Source organism: Callithrix jacchus, chromosome 3 (genome assembly GCF_049354715.1).
Source record: "Callithrix jacchus isolate 240 chromosome 3, calJac240_pri, whole genome shotgun sequence".
Lineage (NCBI taxonomy): Eukaryota > Metazoa > Chordata > Mammalia > Primates > Cebidae > Callithrix > Callithrix jacchus.
The window spans coordinates 135,460,124-135,485,655 of record NC_133504.1 but is presented as its reverse complement, the minus strand read 5'-3'; the positions used below and the strand labels follow the sequence as shown (position 1 = coordinate 135,485,655).

Genomic DNA, 25,532 nt, shown 5'->3' with positions numbered 1-25,532 from the left:
TGGAACTTCAACATAGAAACTTGGAGGGAGTGGGTAGCTTTCAACACATAACAGGAAGGAAAGGTTGAATTTAAGATAATGATCTGAAAATTTTTTTTCCTCTGGCAGTTTTGCACTTGCAATTTAAATATGTTTTTAAAGCATCAACCTTTCTTGGTATCTGTATATTGGAGGAGACTAACAAAATACATTTTGGCATAAACTCAATTCTTTTAGTGTATTTGATAATGATAAAATATATAAGTAAAGGTAAGAGTTATATATAATGGAATTTTGATAGTTTGTAGAAAGTTTGTCCTCATAGTATTTGGAATAATATACTTAGTATAACGTTTGTACACTTTTACTGTGTGTAGTTTTATTATTCCCTTTGACTATTGTCATTAATTAAAGTTTTCTTTTTTCAAGGAAATCTAATGTATTTGCTCAACAAAAATATAACATCCTAACTTACATAATGCAGAATTGCCCATATTGTGTCATCAATCACCCATTCATCTTAGACTCTGAGCTTTAATAACATTGTTAATCATTTATTTCCCATGTTATATGATAAGGAAGTGGATGCCTAAAGCAGGGAAAGGACTTGCCAAATGCTCTTCAATTAGTAGAAAATTCAGGGCAAGAACCCAAATGTTATAGTATAAAAATTCAACAATTTTACACTTTTAAATGACCTTTGAGTTCATCAGCTCTATAATTTTCCAGATGAGAGAATTTAGGCTCAGAAAAGTAAAATAATTTGTCAAAGTCATGCAGTTAGCTCACTGGTAGAGTAATTACTAAAGTGCAGGCTTAACTGCTACACTATCTTCTAAATCAGTTCCATCAAGATCATCGTCAGGGGATGTTTTAGTAGCTGCTAAGTTCCAAATGTTTGTGCCTTCTCCGATTTTATATGTTGAAACCTAATCACCAATGTGATGATATTAGGAGGTGAGCCTTTGGGAGGTGATAAGATCATGAAGTCAGAGGCCTCATAAATTGGATTAGTGTCCTTATGAAAAAGGCCCCTGAGAGCTGACTTGTATCTTTTTCCATGTGCGGTCACCGCCAGAGGTGCTGTCTATGAGGAAGGGATCCTCACTAGATACCGTATCTGTCAATACCTTGATCTTGGACTTTTCAACCTGCAGAATGATGAGAAGTACATGTCTGCTGCTTATGAGCCACCCAGTTTATGGTATTTTGTTTTAGTAAGTAGCCCAAAGAGACTAAGACAAGGCCATAAGTAACCTACATTGATTTCCACAACCTTTTCCTCCAAACAACCCTAAGTAAAAGTACTAAATGTTTTTGCAAACACATACATAAGTAGGGAAAATAGAATGTGTATCTGCAGTCTTGGGACTTTTGAAGTTACACCTCAGTTTGTACTATTATCAGATTAATTGGTCAATTGTTAGGAAGAAAAAAATTATAGTAAAGCTTAAACAAGACCCTTTGTCTTCTCACTACCTAAATATTTCATTAGATTGCTATTTATTCCTTTTTACCTCCTGGAACTTCCATTGAATTCTCTCATGTCTTCCTCATACCATTCTTGTCAGGGCAGGAAATAAATTGAGTCTAATTATTAATTCGTTTTGTCGTGGTCTTTTCCTTTATTGTGGTACCTAATATTTTTTTTTCATTCAATTTTCACTTATCTTTTAATCTACCAATTATGTGATTATTGTATTATCTGATTTCATCAGAAATATTTTTTCTCTATCAGTATATAATCTTATCTCCTTTTATTTTTAATCTTTTTTTGGCATGAGCCCACATCAAATATCTATAAACATTTTTAAGGCTTCTCCAGCAAGATATGCAAAAACAAACAAAATAAAAATTATGATAATTTATAGAAGTCTATACACTACCCTACTCTCTAACCCTCTCCTGATTTTCTTCAAATTATGTTAATACTTTGTAATAAGTTTAATCTTTATTTTCAGTGGATCCAAATTTGTATTTTTCTTTCTTTCCTCTTTGCAATTCATGATCTAACTACCCCTATTATGGTACAGAAACTCTTCTTAATAAATTGAAGCAGTAGAATAAGAAAGGCATTGTGAAGTAATTGCTTACATTTGTGGTTGGGGCTCTGAGAAATGAGAAATTTCCCTTGATAATGTACTTAAGAAGTGTTGAAGTCAGGATTTCTTAATGAAGAATTTCTGTATAGTATCTGTTAGTCCTGCTATAATATACTAAAGCAAAAGTTAATGGTCTTTTTTTTCAGTCTTTATCCTCAATGAAAATTCTGCATTACTTGATACTGTTATATCCTTCCGGATCAGTTTTCTGCCATTTGCTTCTGTAAGGCATAATCATGGTTCTTTTCTTCCTTCTGTAATTTTTTTTCTCATGATTCCTTCTTCTGTTTCTCTGCCTTTGCTCAAATTTAATCTAATCATTGAGATGATGCTCACCTATCTTGCCTTTTCTAGAGCAGAGGTGGTCTTCAATCTATGGATCGTGACTAATGGTTGCATTGTGAAATCAATTTAATGGATTCAGATGAGAATTATTTTGATAAACCAGAATAGAACAGAGTGAACCTCATACAGCAAGCATTACTTTTTTTTGGAGAGTTTTTTTTCATTCTGTGTGGCAGTGTGACAGGAGTGGGGGTGGGGGTGGGGATTTGTATTGCGTCAAGAGAAAAATTATTTCTTAACTAGAGGGTCATGGTCAAAGGACTTTGGTCTTTGGTCTAGATGGTCTTCCTTGGCATTATTTTTGTGCTTTTTCACAATACATTTATGATAAAACTTATTTTTATTATTTTCATAATACAATTTATTTAGATGTAATTCACATGCCATGAAACTCATTTACCTAAAGTGTACGATTCAGTGGGGTTTTATAGTATATTTGTACAGTTGTATGACCATCTTCATAATCTAGAATTTAGAATATTTTAATCATCCCAAAAAGAAAAGCTCTACTTATTAGCAGTCACTCACAGTTTTCCTTCAAACTCCCAACCCTGCTGAGTTTGCTGGAGCCTGCCTGTAGTCCAGCTACTCAGGGAGCTTAGGCAGGAGGATTACTTGAGATCAGGAATTTGAGACCAGCCTGGGCAATATAGAAATACCTTGTCTCTGACAATGACAATAACAGAATACTCCCAAGCCCTAGGCAACTTCTAATCTACTTTCTAATTCTATAACTTTGCCTATTCTATTCTAGACATTTCAAATAAATAGAATAATACAATGTAGTATTTTGTGTCTGGTTTTTTTTTTTTTGGAATAATGTTTTCAAGGTTAATACAAGTTATAACATATACCTGTACTTCAATCTTTTTTTCTTTAAATTTTAATTTTTATGTTGAGTTGAAAGTCATATAGCATAATATTGGACAGTTTAAAATGCACACTTCTGTGGGACTTAGCACATTCGCTATAATGTTGAACAACTACACATATCAAATTCCAATAATATTTTCATCGCCTACTTCATTTCTTTTTATTGTTCAACAATGTTACATTATATGAATATACTGTATTTTATTTATCTGTTCACTATTTGATAAACATTAGGATTGTTTTGATTTTTGGCTATTATAAATATTAGTACTATGACCATTTTTGCACAGGTTTTTATTGGCAATCTTTTTTCATTCATGAACTTTATATATCATTTTAATTTATGTGATCATCATTTACATAACTGATTTATATATGAACTCTGGATTTAAGGGCTGAATAGTTACTAAGTTTTTTGTATTGCCTTAAAAAATGAGTGAACTTCGGTGGCTTATGCCTGTAATCCTAGCACTTTGGGAGGCCGAGGCAGTTGGATCACGAGGTCAAGAGATCGAGACCATCATGGTCAACATGGTGAAACCCTGTCACTACTAAAAATACAAAAAATTACTGGGCATGGTGGCGCGTACCTCTAATCCCAGCTACTCAGGAGGCTGAGGCAGGAGAATTGCCTGAACCCAGGAGGCGGAGGTTGCAGTGAGCCGAGATCGCACCATTGCACTCCAGCCTGGGTTACAACAAGAGCAAAACTCCGTCTCAAAAAATAAATAAATAAATAAATAAATAAATGTACTTATCTTTACTATTTCCCCTGAATTTCACTTTTTCTGCTATTAGTACAGCCAAGTCTGTCCATTTTGATACTATCCTGTCCCTTTTCTACACATCCTGATAGTTAACAAAAGTCATAGTAATTTCCTCAAATCTTTCCGGGTTTTACTGTCTTTCTATTTTTATTACTAACATAATATAATCCAAACTTTTATTCCATCTTATCTGGGTGATTACAATTATCATCTTGTTATTCCTTCTACCATTACCTCTTTCTAAATTCTCTCAAATTCATCTTGCTTGTCTCAGGCTTATTATGCTTCCTCGTGTGCTGTTAGAACCAAATCAAGGCTCTTCTCAAAGATATCAGTGCCTCATCTCTGAAACACCTCCCAATTTTTCATAGTCTGTTACAATTTTGTAACATCACACTTACCAGTAATGGACAGTATGAATTTGTGGTTTATTTTCTGTCTCTCACAATTAGAAATTAAGCTCCATAAGAGTAGAGATTTTCTTTTTCTGTTTATTCACTTCTATGCCCAGCTCTTTGTACTATATCAGGAACTCAATAATTATTTGTTGACTGAAGTAAAAACCAAACCCAGTGTTCTCTTCAACAGAATTTAATACATATTCTCCCAGGTCATTTGCATTATTTCTTGTCTTGTACCTGTAGCTATATTACAAAGCTATACTTCTTGTTATTTCTGAATAAATGCATGTTTACTTACTTCTGTGTTTATTTCAGCTTAAGCCAAGTGAAGAAGTGGGTAAGCATGGAAATAACCAAGACTGGAGTCCTATGGCTCAAGACTAATATGGTATTATTCAAACGGCCCTTTACGTTAGAAACTGAAAGCAAGGTTAACTCAAAATATATTTGCAAATAGCAAAGATGGAGTAGGGGATGCAAGAGACGATCTTGGAAGAAAAGCGTAAAATCTAAAGATTTATATTGAAATGGAGACCATAAACACAAGATATATTTATGGATGTCAGGTCTATCAAGTGTCTCAAAGGCCAGGTACAGTGGCTCATGCCCACAATCTTGGCACTTTGGGAAGTCGAGGCAGAAGGATCATTTGGAGCCAGGAGTTTGAGACTAGCCTGGGCAACATGACAAGACCTTGTCTCTAGAATAGAATAGAGTAGAGCAGAGCAGAACAGAGTAGAGTAGGCTTGGTATGATGGCACCTACTGTTAGTCCCAGCTACTCAAAAGGCTGAGGTGAGAGGATCCCTTAGGCCCAGGAATTCAAGGCTGCAATGAGCTATGATTGCACCATTGCACTCCAGCCTGGGTGACAGAGACCCTGTCTCAAAAAATTAAGAAAAAAAAAAAAGTCTCAGACCTAAGGAACCTGGAGAGTTTGGGCTGCATGAAGGCAGAGAGTCATTTTATTAGATACTTGTGTGTACTTAAGGCCCCCAGATGATTCCCTATGCCTGGGTTCATACCATTGCTTCTACCAGGAATGATTTTCTACATATCTCATATAGTCACTTAAAGCCCTTATAACATCAAAACATACTAGAAGTAGAACATTGACTAAGCATTTACTATGTGCCTGGCACTGTGCTTGATAATTGTTTTAATTCCAATGAGGGAAATTCAAGTTAATATCCTCATTTGCTATAGAAGAAAACTACTACTTTAAAAGTTTGAGAAAGTTGGTCATGAATAAATAGCTTTTGGACAAGAATCATAGCATTCATATTCATTACATTCATATTCATCTCCAAGAGGATAAAGCCTCTTTCTTGGCATGTAATAAAACTCAACAGCTGTTTGTTGAATGAATGGTTGAGTAGATAGATAAATAAATTGTATTAACTTACAAATAATAAGAGATTCACATTAGCTGATTTTCCCCAAATGAACTGTTTGTATGTTTTTGAAGATTTTTAATAATATTTGTTAAAGAGTTTTTGAAAATTCTTTTGGCTTTTTATAAATCCTTTTTCTTGGCAATACTTGCTGTAATAGATTTATATTATAGTAAACAAGCCCATAAACCATACAAAACACTATAATCATGCAATTCATCATTTCTTTAAAAGTGCAAATATTATTCCAGTGGGTTTGTAGTTTCTATATGGAAACTGACCAAGGAACTCCAAATACTAAAGAAACTTTAACTTTTAGCAAATACTTTGTGTGCAGTTATTCTTCCTTGAGTCATTTTGTACTTCACTGAAAACCACAATTCACTCAGCTTCTCATGGTCTTCTGTTTTGTTGTGTGTACCAGTTTATAGCATACTCTGTTACTAGACTTAGTCAAAATTCTTGGTGTACCTAGATGTCATAACATGAGAAAATAAGCACAATATTAAATGCATATACATGTAAAAGTAATTTATGAGATACAGATAAACCTATTTTAAAATATATATTTTAACCAATACATTCCCAATCCTTAGAAAATTTAAACCATGGCTTCTGTGCCTGCTGGTATTTATTGCAGTGTGATATCTCAAAATACTATAAATTAAATAATATACCAGCAAGTTGTGATCAATTAAATTTTCACATAGTTATGTTACAATTTTTTTGGCCCATAAATAGTAGTATGTTAATTTGTGTCATGTGAAATTAAAAATTTTAGAGAGTTATAATTATTTCAAATGTAAAAGTTCCATGATGTCTTCAAGGTCCCGTTCTGTGTTCTGACCTCATCTTTGAGACCACCCAAATAAAGAATTGTTTTCAGCATTTTGAGTTCCCAAGGATCTTTATGTAAGTGATCATCTTTTGCCAAAAATTCAGGTTTTTTACATGCCAAACTCTTAGGGCACTTGTAAAATAAGATTTATGGGTCATCTGAGCCAAATCTTAGGACCTACATAACTGTTATTTATTAGCACAGAAAGCTAGAGATATAAAAGCATTTATTCAATAAAAATTCAGCACCAACAGTGTGCTAAGCATCATGTAAGGTATTTCTATCTAGCAGGATATTGAAAAAATAACCCCATATTTGAAAAAATAACCCCATTAAATATAATGTGTATATTTTTTATTAGCCCTAATATTATATGATTTTGAATATTCTGGAAACTTTCATATTGTTTCTTTTTTCCAAATTAGACTTATGAAGTAGTCAAATTGGATTTGTGTTATCATCATTATAGGACATAGATTTTAAATATATATGCATTTATCTTAGCCATGTCTCCTTATAGAGAAACATTTTATTTTCATTTTCTGTCAAATGACTAAACATATTTCATAGATGGCAAGGAGACATTTAATGCACATTGAATGAATGAATGTTTGTGGGAACATATATCTAATTTCTGATTCTTCACACCTCTCTAATATTTCCTTCAGGTAATCCCACCATACTCCTAATGTGATGTAACAATTTTTTTCTACATTGATATTTATGTAATATTAAATTATTTTTTAGCAAAATAGAAATACATTAATTCATATTTGCCATCAGTTTGTCAACTAGAATATCTTCTTTGATGTGCCTTTGGGGCATCTTTGGACAAGAAGGCTATTCAATTAAAATTAAAAAATATAAAGAATGAAAGGAAAAATACTTCTTATTGACATGTATTCAAGAAATGTCGACTAAAGGGCTACTAAATTGTGTTCACTATGCTACAGGCTTGGATATGTAACATCTAATCAGAGAAAGCAAGTGACTGTAAAATACTGGATATTATTCACATTTTATTTTGGAATGATATTTGACTTTGACAACCACTAATCTCTCTTTCATGAAAGCTCAAGTGGCAGAAAAGCAATATAAAACTTTGACGATGTACGTGTGCAGACTATAATAATAAAGAATGTTGAAAAATATATTCATAGTTTTTAAAAAGTTTGTTTGATTAAAGTGAAATAGTTTCATTCTTTGAAACCCAAACCCAAAGGCCTTTGTCACTCAGCCTGTTTTATTACCAGGGCATTTGCACCTATCCAGTCACCATAAAAGTATGCTTCAACTCAAACTAAGAGAAATAATACAACTCCATCAGACCGAAATTAAACCATCAGCATTACTGGAAAGATAATTTAAAATGCACATTATTTATAAAGCAGCTATATGTGTATCTGTATATATTTATGTGTGTGCTTAACATCTTGCATATATTGAGGAATCCAGGATAAAAAAATAGAATAATTGCAATAAGGTATGTGGATGTAACTATCATTCACAAAAATTTGTAGTTTATCACTTTAGGACCTTACTAATTAAGTAGAAATATTAATTTCAAATTAGTAAAATGTTGGCAGAATGCCTTCCGAACTTACAGTCTAAATAAACTGAGCAAGGTAATTGAAAAAATATTCTATTACAAATGTTAAGTACAGAATCCTATTTAGAGTATAGAAAAATGTCAACAATAATCAACATCAAACAAGAGTTTTGGAAATAATAGAGAACAGCCAAGTTGTCAGTAAATATGAAAATAGATGAGCACAGTGATGTAACTAAAGTTCAACTCAATGAACCAATTTGGTTTGACAGGAAAATGGGTCAACTTATGAAATAATTTTGAATTAATGTATTTGTAATGATGGATATATTTCTTGAATCTGGGTTACATTTCTAGGTATTGAAAGGATTGTTTCATTAAAAACAATGTTCATTTAACTTTGTAATCCTGAAATGATAATTTTAGGATTTACTGTCCTTGCTCATGTAAATTTTTTAGAAATAGAGAAATTGGCTAAATCATATGAGAAAACTTAATGTTATTTATTATTAATAACAAAAGGCTCATATATTATTATTAAATTATGTATGCATCATTTTACAGCTGCTTTCTCAGGCATATTATCCTTTACACCAATTGAATTGAAGGACTAAAAATCTCTTTTAAAGTATCAGTTGACTTTTTCTTAACTAGCTCTATTTGAATATTCTTGCAACATGATGTGGTTTGGTTGAAGCGGAAAAGGAATGCAGCTTATCCTCTCATTTATCCTTTTTTGGTTTGAATCACAGAAAGCCATTTGTGAATTTAATCATCCTTTCTGCTCTCTCCTTCAATAACTTATTGATTCAAGTAAATGCCTGTTTTTAATAATGTGTTTTCAGCTTCCTCTAATAAGAGTTTTAGTAAGACTTAATGAAATAATTTATTTTGAATAACATCGAGAACAGATGCTTTGTGAGATTTTAAATTTGTGTTCTGGTAATTTAAAAAATACTCTTGTTTAAAATAATTTTGGATACTCCCACTTTCTTGAGAGAGGCAGAGACAGATATGGAGACAGGTTACCTATGGATGAAACTGTGGTATGTTGTCTCAGGGTATCTTATTTTGTTTTGTTTTTCTATCATAGTTCTTGTGGACATTTTGGGGTTATTTAAATGTTTGTGTATTTACCCATGTTGAATGTTTATCTCCTCTCCCCATCTACTTTGTAAATTTCATAAACTGATGAATCAGTGTTTCATTGACCACTGAATACTCACCACCTCGAACAGTGCTCAATTTTTATTTGTTGGACGAATAAATGAAGTTAATCACTGAAGTGAAGGCTTGATACTGATCAGTCAGGAATGTCAGAATATGTATTTCTCAACTACCATTTTGAAAAATCATTTTTCTTTCACAAGTTATGTTTAATTATATGTTTAATGAATTGAGGAAACATATGTGTAGAAATCCAGAACCTTTATTTTAACCTAGCCTAGAAACTCACTGTGTGGCCTGAAAAATGTATTTTATAAAGACTTTCTATTAATTTTTTGTAGGTGGGAAAATGTGTTTTATTAACCCCAATGGTATATTTTGTGGTTGAGCTGAACAAATATCATAAAGTGCTTTATGTGCCCTGTGTCATTTCATGACAGTTTTCCAACATATAATCCTTGGTAAAGCCTTTTCACCTGTTTCCTGTGATTGCTTTACGTGGTTTTTGAAGTCCATTCATACAGCTTTAGAAAGTTAAGTGTGTGAGCTGTTTTTTGGCTTTTCAGAGTATTATTGTTGTTGTTATTCCTGTTCGACCATAAAAACTTGTTCATTCAGAATATTTCTGATGGCTTTGCTGCAAAGCTTGAGAGAGGTGCATTTCTTTCTAAACCAGTTACATATTTCATTTTCATTCAAAAGATCTTCGCTAGTGTCCAGAATTATCCAGCATGTGATAGGGGCTTTTCTTGGTTTTGAGGGTATATTTTGCCTAGAATTGATGGTTTCGCTTTGGCTAGTCTCTCACATCCTGATTATTTGTGTGTGTGTGTGTGCTTTGGAAAAAAAACTGTCATTAGAATTTATGAAAAAAACAAACCAGCTACTCTTCCTGTCCCACATTTCTAGCATTCGGCAAAAATCTGGGCTTTCATAGGTTTAGAGATCTTGTTGGTTAATGCATTCCTCATTTACCAATATGACAAGTAGAGATTCACTGTCTTTAGAGTGGGAATTTATATTTAGCATTTAGTGTGCAGTCAAATTCTTAATAAAGATTTATTTGTTTAGAAGCATTGTTAATAAAAGTTTCACTGGAAGCAACATAAAGACTAAGCATTTGATTTTTGTAAGCAGCATAGTCAATTGCAGACTTATTCCTAACAAATACATCCTAGTGGAATAAATGTCAATTTCTAGTTGCTGCAAACATGTAATCAGAAACTTTAGTTAGAAAACATAATAATATGAAAATACAAATTTGGTCAGACTGTTTATGGTTAGGTTTCTTGTAATCTCAAGTAGGTTACACAGACAGCAACAGTTAAATTCGGAATGGATGAGTAAAAGGTAATATTTTCCATGCGGAAGCCATTTTAAAGCTTGTGGATAACAGATTTTTAAACATTGCTCTATATGTTTTTTAGTGTTGAATGTATTACCAAAGAGGTTATTACAAGGTCTCTACTGTGGAAGATTTATGCTGCAGAATTTAAAAGAAAAGCCTTAGTATTACTTTCCCTAGGCAAAACAAAACAAAACAAAATGTATAGTGAGTGTGTGTCCATGAGTATGTGTGTGTGTGTATCAGCGAAGTGGAGAGGGGTGAGGGAGGGGAGGGAAGAATGTGACTAGCTTGTGCATTTCTCAATAGCATGTATATTGCAGTAAGGCATTTTTTTGTTGTTTAATAACTTTTTTCCAAAATTAAAAGTTTGTTCAGTTTTAGCTGTGACATCTGTTTATTCAAAACCCTTTTTATTCTTAACTAAATGTCCTGTATTTTCCTCTGTTAAAATCTTCATGATTACAGATTTTCTTGGCTCCATCATAAGAATAACATAAATTTTGTATCTGTTGATATGCAATAATGAAAACTGATGTTTACATACTGCTATGAAAGTATACTGAGGCCAGACAAAGTGGCTTTCTCCTGTAATCCTAGCACTTTGGGAGGCAGAGGTGGGAAAATTGCTTCAGGCTAGGAGTTCGAGACCAGCTTGGACAACATAATGAGATACTGTCTCTACAAAAAATAAAAATGTTAGGCATGATGGCGCATGCCTGTAGTTCCAGCTACTAAGGGCTGAGGTGAGAGGATCACTTGAGATTAGGAGTTCAAGCTTACAGTGACGTATAATCATGCCACTGCACTCCAGCCTGGGTGAAAGAATGGGAACTTGCCTCTTAAAAAAAGTGTAATACCAAATTTGACAATGAATGTCACATTTTAAAATTGAAGTAATGATTCCCTATTATACTACACTAGATTTTATACAAAGATTCATTTTAACTTTTCTAGTATAATATGAGTTAGGAAACAATTCTTAAAATTATATTATGTTTTGTGCTGTTAAGAAAAAAAGTCCCAGCCTGGCACAATAAATGGAATGGAATGTTTAACTTACATTTCACATTCAGGAATTAGATTTCATTTCACTGAAGAAATCGGAATCCGTAAAGTTTATACCACTGATTATTAGTGTGATATTCTTGTATTGGCTTACACACTTCCTGAAAGAATTTCCCTTTCCTGTTTTCTCTGTGTGTGACACCCATGGAGAGTTATTGCATCTTATCTCTATGACTTTCTAGCTCATGCCTCCTATTCCACCCATCTTGGTCTAAGCCAGTTTGGTAAATGGGGATGATAATATTTCTAAACTTTTATCGTTGGGATTTTGAAATAAAGTGATACTTGTAAAGCATCAGCACATGAAAAACACTTGATGAATGTTAGCAAATTTATCATTGTTATATTGTCCTAAATAGCTCATTGAAGTATCTTCCTCATTAATTCCCACACTCTCTTTCTTTCACCCTAATCTTTTTAAATAATCTATTGGCTGATGATTTTTAAGATTAATTTGATCAATCTCATTATTATGTCATTGTATTATATCATAATCTTCTACTGCGTTAACTAATTTGAACTATATTCTGTGTTTACTTTAAGGCTTTCTCTGATTTTACTACTGTTCTGTTCTGTTCCTATCTGCCTTATAAATAACACTTTCTTTGCTCATATTTTCTGCCTAAAGTGTTTTACTATCCCCTTTCTGATATCCATACATATTGTTTCAACTTTAAAGGCCAACTCAAGTCTTCTTCCTTCAAGAAATCTTTCTTAAGCACACTAACACATGTTTATTTGATTTCCCTGAAATTCTTACTTTTTATCTGTTCCACATTCTTCATTCTGCTTTATAATGTTTTAAGCTTTGCATAGGCATGTATTCATTCTTTCTCCAACTACAAGCTCTAGAGTCTCATGGAGACAGAAAGATTCTTAGTATCCATATTCTGGCTAATTGGCCCATCTCTCCTCCCCTGCTCTGAACTTTCCCCATTCTGGTCCTGTTACTATCCTATAACCTTTTGGTTTTAATAATCTTGAGTAACATCTCTTGCCTTTTGGGAGCTTGCTACACTTATATGAAATTTTATCGTTTCCTTGATTTCATGTGTTAACGCTGAAGCTTCTGCTAGACTCTTGGAACTTTATCCCATATAGGACCACTCCTAGGCCTGAGGTAATACCTAATGTGGAAGGAGGCTTTAGACAACACCCATGTCTTATGTGTAATAACTCCCAGCATCCATGTTGTAGGGGATCAATATGCATTTAGAATTAAATTGGCACATTAAAAATATTTTTTTTGAACTAAATAATTTTTTAGTGGATTCTTGTTTATCTTGAAATTACAGTTCTTACTTTTAAGAACATGTTGAACAGCCAGTTTAGAATGTTTGGCATTTAGAAGATTGGGAAAATTGTGACATGCAAAATTTGACAAAGTTTTGGAAATGTTATTTATCCTGAATATAGTTGGAAGACAATGTGGAAAGTTATTTTATTAAATGTTGAAATGCTATAGTAAGTAGTTGTGAAATGCATTTATTCAAACACTTGCTCCTTTTTTAGGCAATCTTCATATAGACATTTCATTTGAAGGTCACAGATTTGTATATGTGTCCTCAAAAAGGATGAGGTTCATGACGAAGCTCTGTAAGTCAAAAGAACAGCTGCTTAATTGTTTTATGACGTACCACTCATTAGAATTTTTTTTTTTCTGTAATTTCTAAGGATCTGCTGAAACTTAAAATTGATAGTATTTACTTTTTGGCAGCATGTAAGTAATGAAGTGTTTTTCAAAGACGTTGCCAATAAGTAGAAACATGTCCACTTTCAGTTACGTAAGTGTTCGTATCTGTAATTAAGAAACTCTTTTGGAATCATTAGCCTTGACTTACAAATAGTTTAATTAACTTCTTTCTCAGAGGAATCAAATCTGTTTTATTTTTATTTTTTAATTTTTAAGAGCTCTTTTTTTCTACTGATCAGTGAGATTTAAGGGAAAAAATCATTTTTAGCACCTATTAGTAATTCAGTGCAGTTTCCATTAAAAACAAAAACAAAAATAACTAATAGCGTAAATGCTGTTAAAGCAAAATAATGGTAATACTAGACCATTTGTGTGACATTCATTATATTTTTCTTTCATTGATTTGATAATTTCTCAATATCTATCTAATAGTTTCAGTGTCAATTCTTTAAACATTCTTTCAGGCGTGGTTCTGGGCTGGATTATATAGCCCAAAACTCTGTGGCTTAAAACAATTAACATTTACTATCTTACACAGTTACTGAGTCCAGGAGTAGTTTAACTAGTTGGGTATAGCCCTGGGTTTCTCATGGGGCTCCAGTCACCTGAATCAGGACGGCTTTCTGGTGTATGGAAGATTGGCCTTCAAGGTGCCTCTCTCTCTCTCGTGTGCCTCAAGTTCATGCTGAGGGCCTCAGTTCTTTGCTCCCTGAACCTCTCCATGGCACTGCTTGAGTGCTCTCAGGATATGATAGTTGGCTTTGCACAAAACAAGGAACCCAAGGGAGGCTCAAGTGGCAAGGTGTTTTTAATGAACTACTCTCTGAAATCACATACTCCTTTATACCACACTAAGTCCTTTAGATGCGAGTCACTAAGTACATCCACATTCAAGAGGAAAGGGAAGAAGACTGGAAGAGTATCAGATAATTGTGAACACATTTTAAAACTGCTAATGTGTTGACAGCTGTTGTGAAAGCTTGGTTCTTAGTTTAAAAGAATTTAAGGCTGGGTACAATGGCTCACGCCTGTAATCCTAGCACTTTGGGAGGCCGAGGAGGGTGGGTCATGAGGTCAAGAGATCGAGACCATCCTGGCCAACATGGTGAAACCCTGTCTCTACTAAAATACAAAATTTTGTAAAAATACAAAAAATTAGCTGGGCATGGTGGTGCGTGCCTGTAATCCCAGCTACTCAGGAGGCTGAGGCAGGAGAATTGCCTGAACCCAGGAAGTGGAGGTTGTGGTGAGCCGAGATCATGCCATTGCACTCCAGCCTGGGTAACAAGAGTGAAACTCCGTCTCAAAAAAAAAAAAAAAAAAAAGAGAAAGAAAAAAAGAACTTAAACAAGGGGCACACAGCAAGGGAGATGCAGCATGGAGCAATTTAAAGCAAAGAAGACAGAATATTTTGAAAGTCAGGTGCAGAATAAACAGTATACCCTGAAAGATGATTCGGAGAGGGTCACTCATAAAGATGAGACAGCCACTGTTACTGGGAAAACTCCCTTTATGGGAGTTGCCTGACATGATTATTCATAAGAGGGTGGAAAGAGATTTTCCTAGTAAGCATGTTCTGGGTGGTCCTCTCAATGTACATGCTCAGTAGCTGTGCATGCTTGTTCATACATCACATGTCTCATTACCATCTTAAGTCTCCATCCAGGGTTGTGTTTTTCACTATTGTAATCAGCCAAGAGTCAGTTTGAGGATGGTTAAAATCAAAATGTGGGGCACTTCCCTACTAGAGATAGCTCTTCTTGAATGAGCTTGACCGTGATGTGAATGCTGGCAGGAATGCTCTTAAAGGGCCATAGTTGCTGCATATCCAGGACATGATTGCTTCTTTGATTACCTAGCCTGACTCACATGGACCTCTTTAAATATCTACACTCCCTCCCTAGGTTATCTTATCTACTGCTGTGATTTTAAGCACTATCTTTTGACTCTGGAATTGATGAAGATCACTCTTCTGATTTATAGACTTATATGTTTTGCTCATGACACTAAAATCTAACCATTTGTTCATGGCAGAAACCTGGTAGCCATTCTCGTCTCTCTCCCTTACCCTCCATGTTCAATCAGTCATCAATTCATATAATTTTTTATTTCTAAACATTGATAAATACATTCTTTGCCATTACCCATTTAAAACAACCGTCTTTTCTTATCTTTATTACTACAAAATCGTCTTCTAATTTGCATTTCTTATTGTTTTGTAAAAAATTCTTTGATAGATTTCTTTTTATTTTAATACACAGGATTTGGAGTAAACAAAATATGAAGGGAATGAAATAGAAAATAAATGCAAATATAAGCCATTTTACTGATGCTTTTATAATTGTAAGCAAACAGACAAATAGGACAGTCTAAAGATTTTCATCTCTACTATATGGAGATTAGACTGTAGCCCTTATTCTTTCTTAATTTAATTTTATTTTAAGTTCTGGGATACATGTGCAGGTCATGCAGATTTGTTACATAGGTAGATGTGTGCCATGGTGGTTTGGGCACCTATCAATCTATCACTTAGGTGCTCTCCCTCCCCCTACCCCTGCTCCCAGGCCCCAGTTTGTGCTGTTCCTCTCCCTGTGTCCATGTGTTCTCATTGTTCAGCTCCCCGTCCTAAGTGAAAACATGTGCTGTTTGTTTTTCTGTTCCTGCATTAGTTTGCTGAGGATAATGCCTTCGAGCTCCATTCAAGTACTGGCACAGGACATGATCTCATTCCTTTTTATGGTTGCGTGGTATTTTATGGTGTATATGTACCACATTTTATTTATCCAGTCTATCATTAATATGTAGCCCTCATTTTTGACTGGATCACTAAATATGTAGAACAATGCATGGAAAAAAAAAAAAAAAAAGATTTGAATAGAACATTGAAGACTTGGCCCAGGGAGAGAAAGAGAAATGTTTGATTCATCTATCACATAATTATTTATGCTCCCTTCCCCCAGTGTAGTGGTAGATGGTTTAGTCCATACAGTCAAAATCTTCCTGGAATAGCTATAAAATGCCCTTCTCTATATTTCTCACATGACAAAGTAGCACCTTCCTCAAGTCAACAGTGACTTCTGATATTCCAACTTCTTTGTTCATCCCTCTTCTCTTACTCTATAGACACTCCCTTAGCTACTTCATATATTAACATGGTTTTAGTCTATATTCTACTCCTGAATTCTAGACTCATGAATCCAACTGATTACTGACCGTTTGCAGATATCCTAACACCTTAAAGTTAATGTGTTTTAGTACATTTTTAATGTATTTTTTTCAAACTAAATCCATTATATTTTTTATATCCTCAACCAGTTAATTGGCTACTTACCTCTTAGACTGTTTAGTTTTTTACTTATTGATAACTTTTTTCCTGTAATTGTATGTCTGAAGTAATATTCCCTTCTTTGAAAGTCCCCTGTTAATAGCCTACGGTGACCTTGGCAAGTCTCTGACCCCAGTCCTTGGAGACCAAAAGGAATCACCTGACTTTTTTTTTTTTTTTTTTTGAGACGGAGTTTCGCTTTTGTTACCCAGGCTGGAGTGCAATGGCGCAATCTCGGTTCACTGTTACTCTGCCTCCTGGGTTCAGGCAATTCTGCCTCAGCCTCCTGAGTAGCTGGAATTACAGGCACGTGCCACCGTGCCCAGCTAATTTTTTGTATTTTTAGTAGAGACGGGGTTTCACCATGTTGACCAGGATGGTCTCGATCTGTTGACCTCGTGATCCACCCTCCGCAGCCTCCCAAAGTGCTGGGATTACAGGCTTTAGCCACCGCGCCCAGCCCGACTTTTTTTTTTTTTTTTTTGAGTTGGAGTCTCACTTTGTCACCCAGACTGGAGTGCAATGGTGCAGTCTTACCTCAGTACAACTTCTGCCTCTTGGGTTCAAGAGATTCTCCTTCCTCAGCCTCCTGAGTAGATGGGATTGTCAGCATGTTTCACCACGCTTGGCTAATGATTGTATTTTTAATAGAAACAGAATTTTACCATGTTGGTCAGGCTGGTCTCGAACTCCTGACCTCAGGTGATCCGCCTACCTTGGCCTCTCAAAGTGCTGGGATTACAGGCATGAGCCATGGTTCCTAGCCCACCTGACTCTTGATTGGTCACCTACTTCTAGCCTCCTGACTTCCCATCCCTAGCCTGGTCTTTAGTTATCACACACAAGTTCACCAACGACTTATAGCATATCGAGTCAAACTTCACCAAACAGGCTTATCAATAGGGGAGATAACTCAAGCAGAGGGAAACAGAAGAACAAGAGTTCTCAATAACAAAGTGACTAATGTCTCAGAAAATAAGGAAAAAATAGGATTAATTTTTATGGAAACAAGTGAGCAAGAATAGGGAACTGTTTCTTTTATTATTGATATTTATTTTTATGTGCTTTCCTCATGGTTAATACCTGGTCAAAATAACTTTTCACTAGCTGTATGTTCGATATGGAATTAGGAAACTTTCTGAGGTTCTGACATCTGTATCACAGAAGTTTAATTAGTTCATGTCCCTTTGCTCAGTCCCATGGTCAATGAGTAGTTCCAAAGTGTGGCATCCTACAGAAGGTTTTCAGATTTCACATCTAAAACTTTTCCAATTTATTCAGCAGATATCTATTACACACCTAATAGATTACACTGTATTCTCTGATATAACAGATTACCTCATAGAATAAAAGTGGGAAGGGGTATAAGAAGGTATGTTTATGTCTTCTTTACTCCAAATTATTATGTTATGAGCCACTCCACAATGCCCAAAGCAATATTAACCTGGTACAACATGCAATAGACTATTTGACTGATTATTCTGCATTTTAATTTTTGCCATTTTCCATGTTTTGGTGCTTTTCTCTTCTAATCAGCTCTTTCCATTGGTAGCATGATAACTGAATGGCGAAAAACTTTTCTAACAAAAATTATTTTTTTTTCTTTTGGACTTTTGTTGCTCTTAACACAGTAACATAATTGAAAGTAATTTAAATAGCTAATTAGATAATGTTGTGGAGTAGTTTCCAGTAATACATTCTCTTTAACAAATTCCCTTAAACAAAGCATCCATCATTTATGGAGTGCAATTTGTCACTTTGTTAATGATGATATAAATGCAATTATACATTCAGTGGAAGAAAGCATACACAAATAAACTCTGGTTCTCCTTAAAAATTACCATATCCATAACTTTTGAATAATTCTTACAAGTCCAAAAGATACATGGAAAATTTGAACCTCAACATTTTAATTGACTTTGCAAGTATCTAGCGTCTGGTTCTTAATCATATTTTTAACATTGAAGACTCAGATTAAAGCTATGGGAATGTTTTGACAAAACTGACCCATGAGTTTAATGAACCAAATTTCACACTTAGTGAAAAAAAAAAAATGCTTTTTGCTTTTCTGTTTCTTTGTTAAATTAACCTTTTTTAAAAAAATTTAATTGACTAATTAAGTCAGCATACTATACCTAGATGAATTCAATGTTTTGAAGCCATTTCAATGTATTCTTTTTTGTAAAATGTTTATAAAAGTTAATAAATGTATAAAAGTTGACTCTAAAACGTTCTGCAAATTCTATATTAAGGTCCGTTTTTGAAAACAAAAACAGAAACACCTTCATGCTTCCATCTAAACTGACCAAGTCTTTTTTAAATTCAATGGTTTTATTATATAAGACTTTAAATACATTAATGAAAATAGAATCTCGGTATGAAAAAGGACGTCAGATTTAAATAACCATTCAGTCTCTGAGTGATAACAAAGAAATTTTTTAAGGGCAATAGGAATGCACATATGAGAAATTCAGTATCTATTGTGAGAGTACGTTGCTAAGTGTTGACACAAGAACAAACTTTAAAAGTAACATTATAACCAACCTCTAATTGTGTTAACTCTCTTCAATCAATGCTGTGGATAAGCTAGATTCTTCTATAGGTGTGTGTGTATGTGTGTGCACCCAAAAAAGAAAGACAGAGAGAGAAACAAATAAAATGTTGAAAACCAACCAGAATTCAATTAACTGTAGTGCAGCTTGAAGAATTTCAAGGGAACTGTTAACAAGTTTTGCCTAGGGTCTATGGTACAGTTATGCTTTTTCAAAAATATCATGCAAATGAGGTAAACACCCACATCACTCCTCAATTTTAAATTATAATTACGTTTCATAAACCAAATCAATATTTTCTCTAAATTTCAAGTGAAAGTATTTATAGTTACGTATTTTCTCTTTTTTTGCCCCTCCCTTTTTTCACCTCCCTGCTTCTCACCTCCCCTCTTTTCACAGTTCATGCTTTGTAAAAATGCCACAAGAGAAACATATTTATTTAAATATATATCTTTTGTGCATGTGCACATTAGTGAGTTAACCAACTATACATGCAAATTTCAGTATCACATATGTTTCTCTATATCTGATTCTCTTAATGTGGAAATCAACATATTTGACAGTTGGTAAACACTTCATTTAAAATTTCAATTACATACTTATAAATGATTTTTTGAGTTATCATAACTTAACATTTGACTCTTTTCCAATAATGTACTGATTATGTTCACAAACTTGGAGTGGGAAACTGTTAAACTTGACAGGAAAAGACATGACATTTTTCTGTATAAAAATTAAAAATAGCTGGGTGCAGTGACTCACGCCTGTACAGTGACTCACGCCTGTACAGTGGCTCACACCTGTAAGCCCAACACTTTGGGAGGCTAGGAAGGTGGATCACCTGAGGTCAGGAGTTTGAGACCGGCCTGACCAACCAGGAGAAACCCTGTCCCTACTAAAAATGTAAAAAAAATTAGTCTGGTGTGGTGGCACATACCTGTAATCCCAGCTACTCAGGAAGCTGAGGCAGGAGAATTGCTTGAACTCATGATGCTGAGGTTGTAGTGAGCCCAGATTGAACCATTGCACTCCAGCCTGGACAAGAGTGAGACTCCATCTCAAAAAAATATATATACACACACACACACACACACACACACACACACACACACACATATATATATATACACATATATATGTGAGTGTGCATGTGTCCCACAAACATCTAAAATTAAACATCAAGTTAGAAAAAGAGTATTTCTCATAAATATAAAGGATAAATGTTTAGTTTTTTATACAAAACTTTAATAACAGCAAATTTTCATAAATGTAGGCAAGCCATTCACAAATAAAAGCAATATAAAAGGTAAATAAACATATGACAATATATTCCACTGTACAAGTAAAGTACTGCAAGTTAAAGATATTATAGCATTTTTTATCAAATTGACAAAATTTAAATAAATTGATAATATTTAATTTTTAAATAGAAGGTATTGTTGGTAGAAGTATACATTTTCAAGTTTATTTGAAATCTATTGATATTTGGCAAATTTGAAATGTGTTGCTTTCTTGACTCATCAATTTCATTTTTTAGAAATGTACCATAAAATGTATTTAGATAATTAGGTTTTCTCACAAAGATTACAGCCAAGGTGTGCAGATAGGTTTAGGCTTTCCTGTAATATTATGACACAAAAACACCAAGACCTTTCAAAGTGTCCATGAACATAGGACCAATTAAATAATTTATATATTTAGGATATGTAGCCATTAAAAAGAAAGGAAAGAATATTCAGATATGGAAATATTTCTATCATATATTATTACATTTATAAATGAAATAATATAAAATATTAAACAATATATATAGTGTGATATTACCTGAGTAAAATTACCAGAATAAAATGGAAAAAGCAGTGGGAGAACACACACAATTCTATTTATGTGAAAAAAATTCTAATTGGGAGGTCTCCATAGGGTTAACTAGTTACCTGTTGACATTGTGGGGAAAAGAATGGGGAGGAGCTAAAGGAAAATATAACTTTTCCTCCAAACCAATTTCCATTTTCTTAAATAAATAGCATGCATTAGTTCTACAATGAATTAATAAAGTATTACTTAAAACAATGGAAGTATATTTTAAAATTGAAATAAATTACTTACTAAGTATATTTAAAGTCAACAATAGTGCAGATTTTCAATGATGATTTTGTTATTGAAAAGAGAGAAAAAAAAAAAAACACATGCAAGGTTTATCTGTGTATCTGACTGTGTAAACCAGGTGATATTTCTATCTAGTTTTATTCTGGCACACCAGGCCAAGAGTGTAATAGAAAATCGACAGTGCCCTTTTCCATTTATAAGAAAAAAAGCATGATAAACATTTTAAGAAAAAACTGTTTTTGTTAGATTAGAAGAAAAACATTTATAAAGTTCCTGACGTGAAAAACATTCTAGTTTATTTATAATTATGAATCTGAACTGCTTTGTATCTTGGTATTGATTTGCCCCAAACACTGGAAAAGCAAACACATGTAATTTTTCCTTTTTATTTGGTAACAATGGCATCTCTTTTCTTCCTCTTCCTTTCTGCAGCTTTCAGCCGTGCCCCAATTCCGATGGCTGTGGTCCGCAGAGAGCTATCCTGTGAGAGCTATCCTATAGAGCTCCGTTGTCCAGGAACAGACGTCATCATGATAGAAAGTGCCAATTATGGCAGGACTGATGACAAAATTTGTGACTCTGACCCTGCTCAGATGGAGAATATCCGATGTTATCTTCCAGATGCCTATAAGATTATGTCTCAAAGGTATGATACTTCTAATATTATTTTCTTTGTGCATATAACATATTCCTTCAACATGCATCTGTGTTACATATTGAACATAGGAAAATAAACAGTGTTATGTATTTTAGGATACTTTGAAATAGTTTTTCCATGTCTGACTATTCCGTATATCACCAAGATGTTCATTGCAAACATCATTTAAAAAGTATTACAATTTATTCAGTTATTTATTATATTTCATGGTCTGCATAAAAGTGCATGCTATTATTTTGATAGTGTTCTCTAGAACTGAGTTCATTAATGAGATAGTAAATGTATTTTTCATAATTATCAAAAATAGAATTTTCTCTAAAAATTGCAGAAAAATTTTACTGTTAACGATAAGTTTCTAAAAATGTGGGGGATAAAATGGAAAAAGTAAAAATTAATAGATAATTTTATTATCAATCATTAATCAAAATATAGTAAGGCTATTGGTTAAGGATTAATTTTAAAAGTGTTCTTTTGCTAGTCAGCATATGAAATTAATTAATTTAAACATTTGAGCAGTCTAAATATGGCTATATTAACCTTCTATAAATTAAGGTACCATATAATATCAGTGGTAAGAAAAATATTTCTGGTTCTAAAGAGGTTGGTCAATAGGATTGCATATTATATAAGGTTTAAATTATGTTAAAATTTCTTGATAAGTTAGCTAAATATTATGTATCTTTTAGATAATTATTCACTATTGCCATGCTTTCTCAGAAATCAGGGATAAAGTCATTCATTTTCTATAAGCCTTTAGCTATTCAGTTATTTCTTTTCCTTCTATTATTTAAGGACTTCTTTAAATACAGGGAAAACTCTATCTTAGGTAAAACTAAACAAATTGAAGTCTAAAGACAAGTAGATTTCAAGTACAGATCTTAAGTACAAGATTTCTTGTACCTAAGAAAGACTTCCTTATTTTTCACCTTTTATCTTCTTGAAATACAAAATTCTGATGAGTATTTTTGGATGTAATTAATACATTGATAATGAATATCTTAGTTTTATAAATTACTGTTGTATAAATTATCAATATAAATCAATATGTCAGGTTTTTGATGATTAAAGCATTGGTGTGTACTTGAAGGATAATGAAGTCTGGACAAATCTGAGGGCTTTTATTTGTCTGTTAATCAAATGATGGCTCCTGCTAAGGTGAGCATTAATGAGAAATAATAAATTAAAATTAGGGATTTCATTTGATAAAAGTTTGGTTGCATCTTGTTATTATTGTGTGCCTCTATCATTGTTATATGTTTGGCATGCCTCCAGCTATCCTAAATGCTATGCCTGAAAGAGTTCTAATTATTTCATTGTGTGGAGATATTGTAATTGTTTTTTAGGAGTGATTTTGTTTAAGTGGTAAGGAATAGCTACAGTGATTAAATTGTTATTTTAATTTGTTTTAGTTAATCAAACATAAGATTCTATAGAATTCACTTGGGTTGTAGGTTAAGAAGGAAATACTACCCTTCTCTGATTCGTTTTTCACTTAAAATGTAATAGAAGCATTAGCTCTTTCATCTCTATATGATTTTCACTGAAATTGTTTTAATCCTTTTATTGATATTATTAACGGCTCTGAAAATAAGCTTTTAATCTTATAATTATTTCAAAAAAGTGGTTATAATGGACCTTTTGGAGCCTATGAACTATATGAGATGCATACTTAAAGTGACAAATCTGCAGAGTAAAAATGCTTTAAACACCGTTAGTAAATGATTCATGTAAGCCCTCCTGGTGGTTTCACAAGTATGAGTTGTCAGTTACCTGAAATAACTGTGGTTAATTCTCCACGGAAGCAAATTTCTTACTTGCATTAAATGTACTACATTTTTGCTTGTCCAAAGTAAACGTTTTTGATTCTCTGAGAAAAGAAATCGGGTTTTGTTTTGTAAGCTCCCAAGAGATGCAATGACCATGGCCACTTAAGCTGCTTTATAATGAACTTAGTTACACTATCATGCCAACCACAGCATGTTAAATAATGCTAATAATTATTACTTATGATTAGTGGACCTATCACACTAATGATATAAACAGTTTAAATAGATTAATGCTTTTGAACTGAAATAATAATGGAAAGCATGTTTTTTTTTAGGTATGTTAATGCTTTTCTTTTACTTCTAGAAAGAGACTATATCAGAATCTAAACATTTCTAAGCATGTCTTACAGAGAATTATTACTTAGTATAAACAGTATTGATATCAACATATCCTTGTATAACCTTTTAAACAAGCTCATAACTTGCTTCAGCATGATGCAGTAGACAGATGTCCCAGGCAAGGAGAGACATGACATGTCATTGAGGCAGATGTTTGAATACATTGAACAAAGGCATAAATTAAACTATATACTGACATGTAAATTAAAGCTAAGAGTGAAAAATTTGGAAGTTGAATTGAAAGGCTGTAACTCTTGATTTCCATATTTTTCTTCAATGGAGCTATGTAATCTGATATTTGCTGTAGAGAAGACACTTTCTTCATTGCCTTCCAGATTGCGTGTTCTCCAATCACATGTGCTCTCATGCCATTCTGTCCAAGCCCCCAATGTTCCATGCTCTACCTCTGTGTCATTATCCTACCAGAGGACTTGTTAAAACATCACAACAGATTTATTTGTCCTTCTCAGCAACTTATACTTTTACTAAATTGTTATCTACTTTCCTCTTTATCTCATCTAAACATTAACAAACCTGTATTACCATACAGCTGCCTTGTCTACAGCAAATTGTAAGCTTCTAGAAGGCAGACTTCGTATTGAATTGACCAAAAACCAACTTTGGATGTATAAATGAATAACTAAATACGCTCTCTAATTTTGTCATGCCACTTAAAAGCTTTCTTAACTCTATTATTTAAATGATTCCTCCTTCTTTTGTTTTATATTTATATATTTCAGAGTTTTAAAAAAATATGACACATATCTTTGGATGTCTAAATATGAAAATGACAATTTAGCAACTGGATAACTTTAAAAATTTTACATTTGGCATTCAGCTTAGGTTTCACGTTATCCTTAACTATCAGTGGAAATATTTCAGTTGTAAACCAGCACTTGAAAGTTTACAACATGCAGTTTACCGTAACAATTACTTTGGGGTTTGGTGAATGAATAACTCAGTTATATTTCCTCCCCATAAAGCTATATATTTTTTGACAAATAGAAAAACTCAACTGTATCATTTGCTCAGCATTTTACTTTTTACCTCATTTATATTTATTGAAGAGATTAAAGGAGGAAGCTCTTTCAGCTAAATGATATAAGAGAGCATTTCACTGGAGAGGAAATCTTAGTGCTGCTTCTTGAAAGCTGGCTGCATTAGTGGAACCAGAAGAGTCTAAGTGATACTAGCTGTGTAAATGGA

General features: G+C 33.4%; 1 protein-coding gene across 50 annotated transcripts in view; it reads left to right on the top strand.

Annotated features, from left to right (window-relative positions):
• Window positions 1-25,532, top strand: part of ADGRL3 (adhesion G protein-coupled receptor L3) — an 850,050-nt gene that overhangs the window by 362,577 nt on the left and 461,941 nt on the right. For all 50 annotated transcript variants that reach the window (XM_078367177.1, XM_078367171.1, XM_078367163.1 and 47 more), the window contains one exon: window positions 21,936-22,149. In XM_078367177.1, the coding sequence (XP_078223303.1) occupies window positions 21,936-22,149 (214 nt within the window). The remainder of the gene's footprint in view (window positions 1-21,935; window positions 22,150-25,532) is intronic.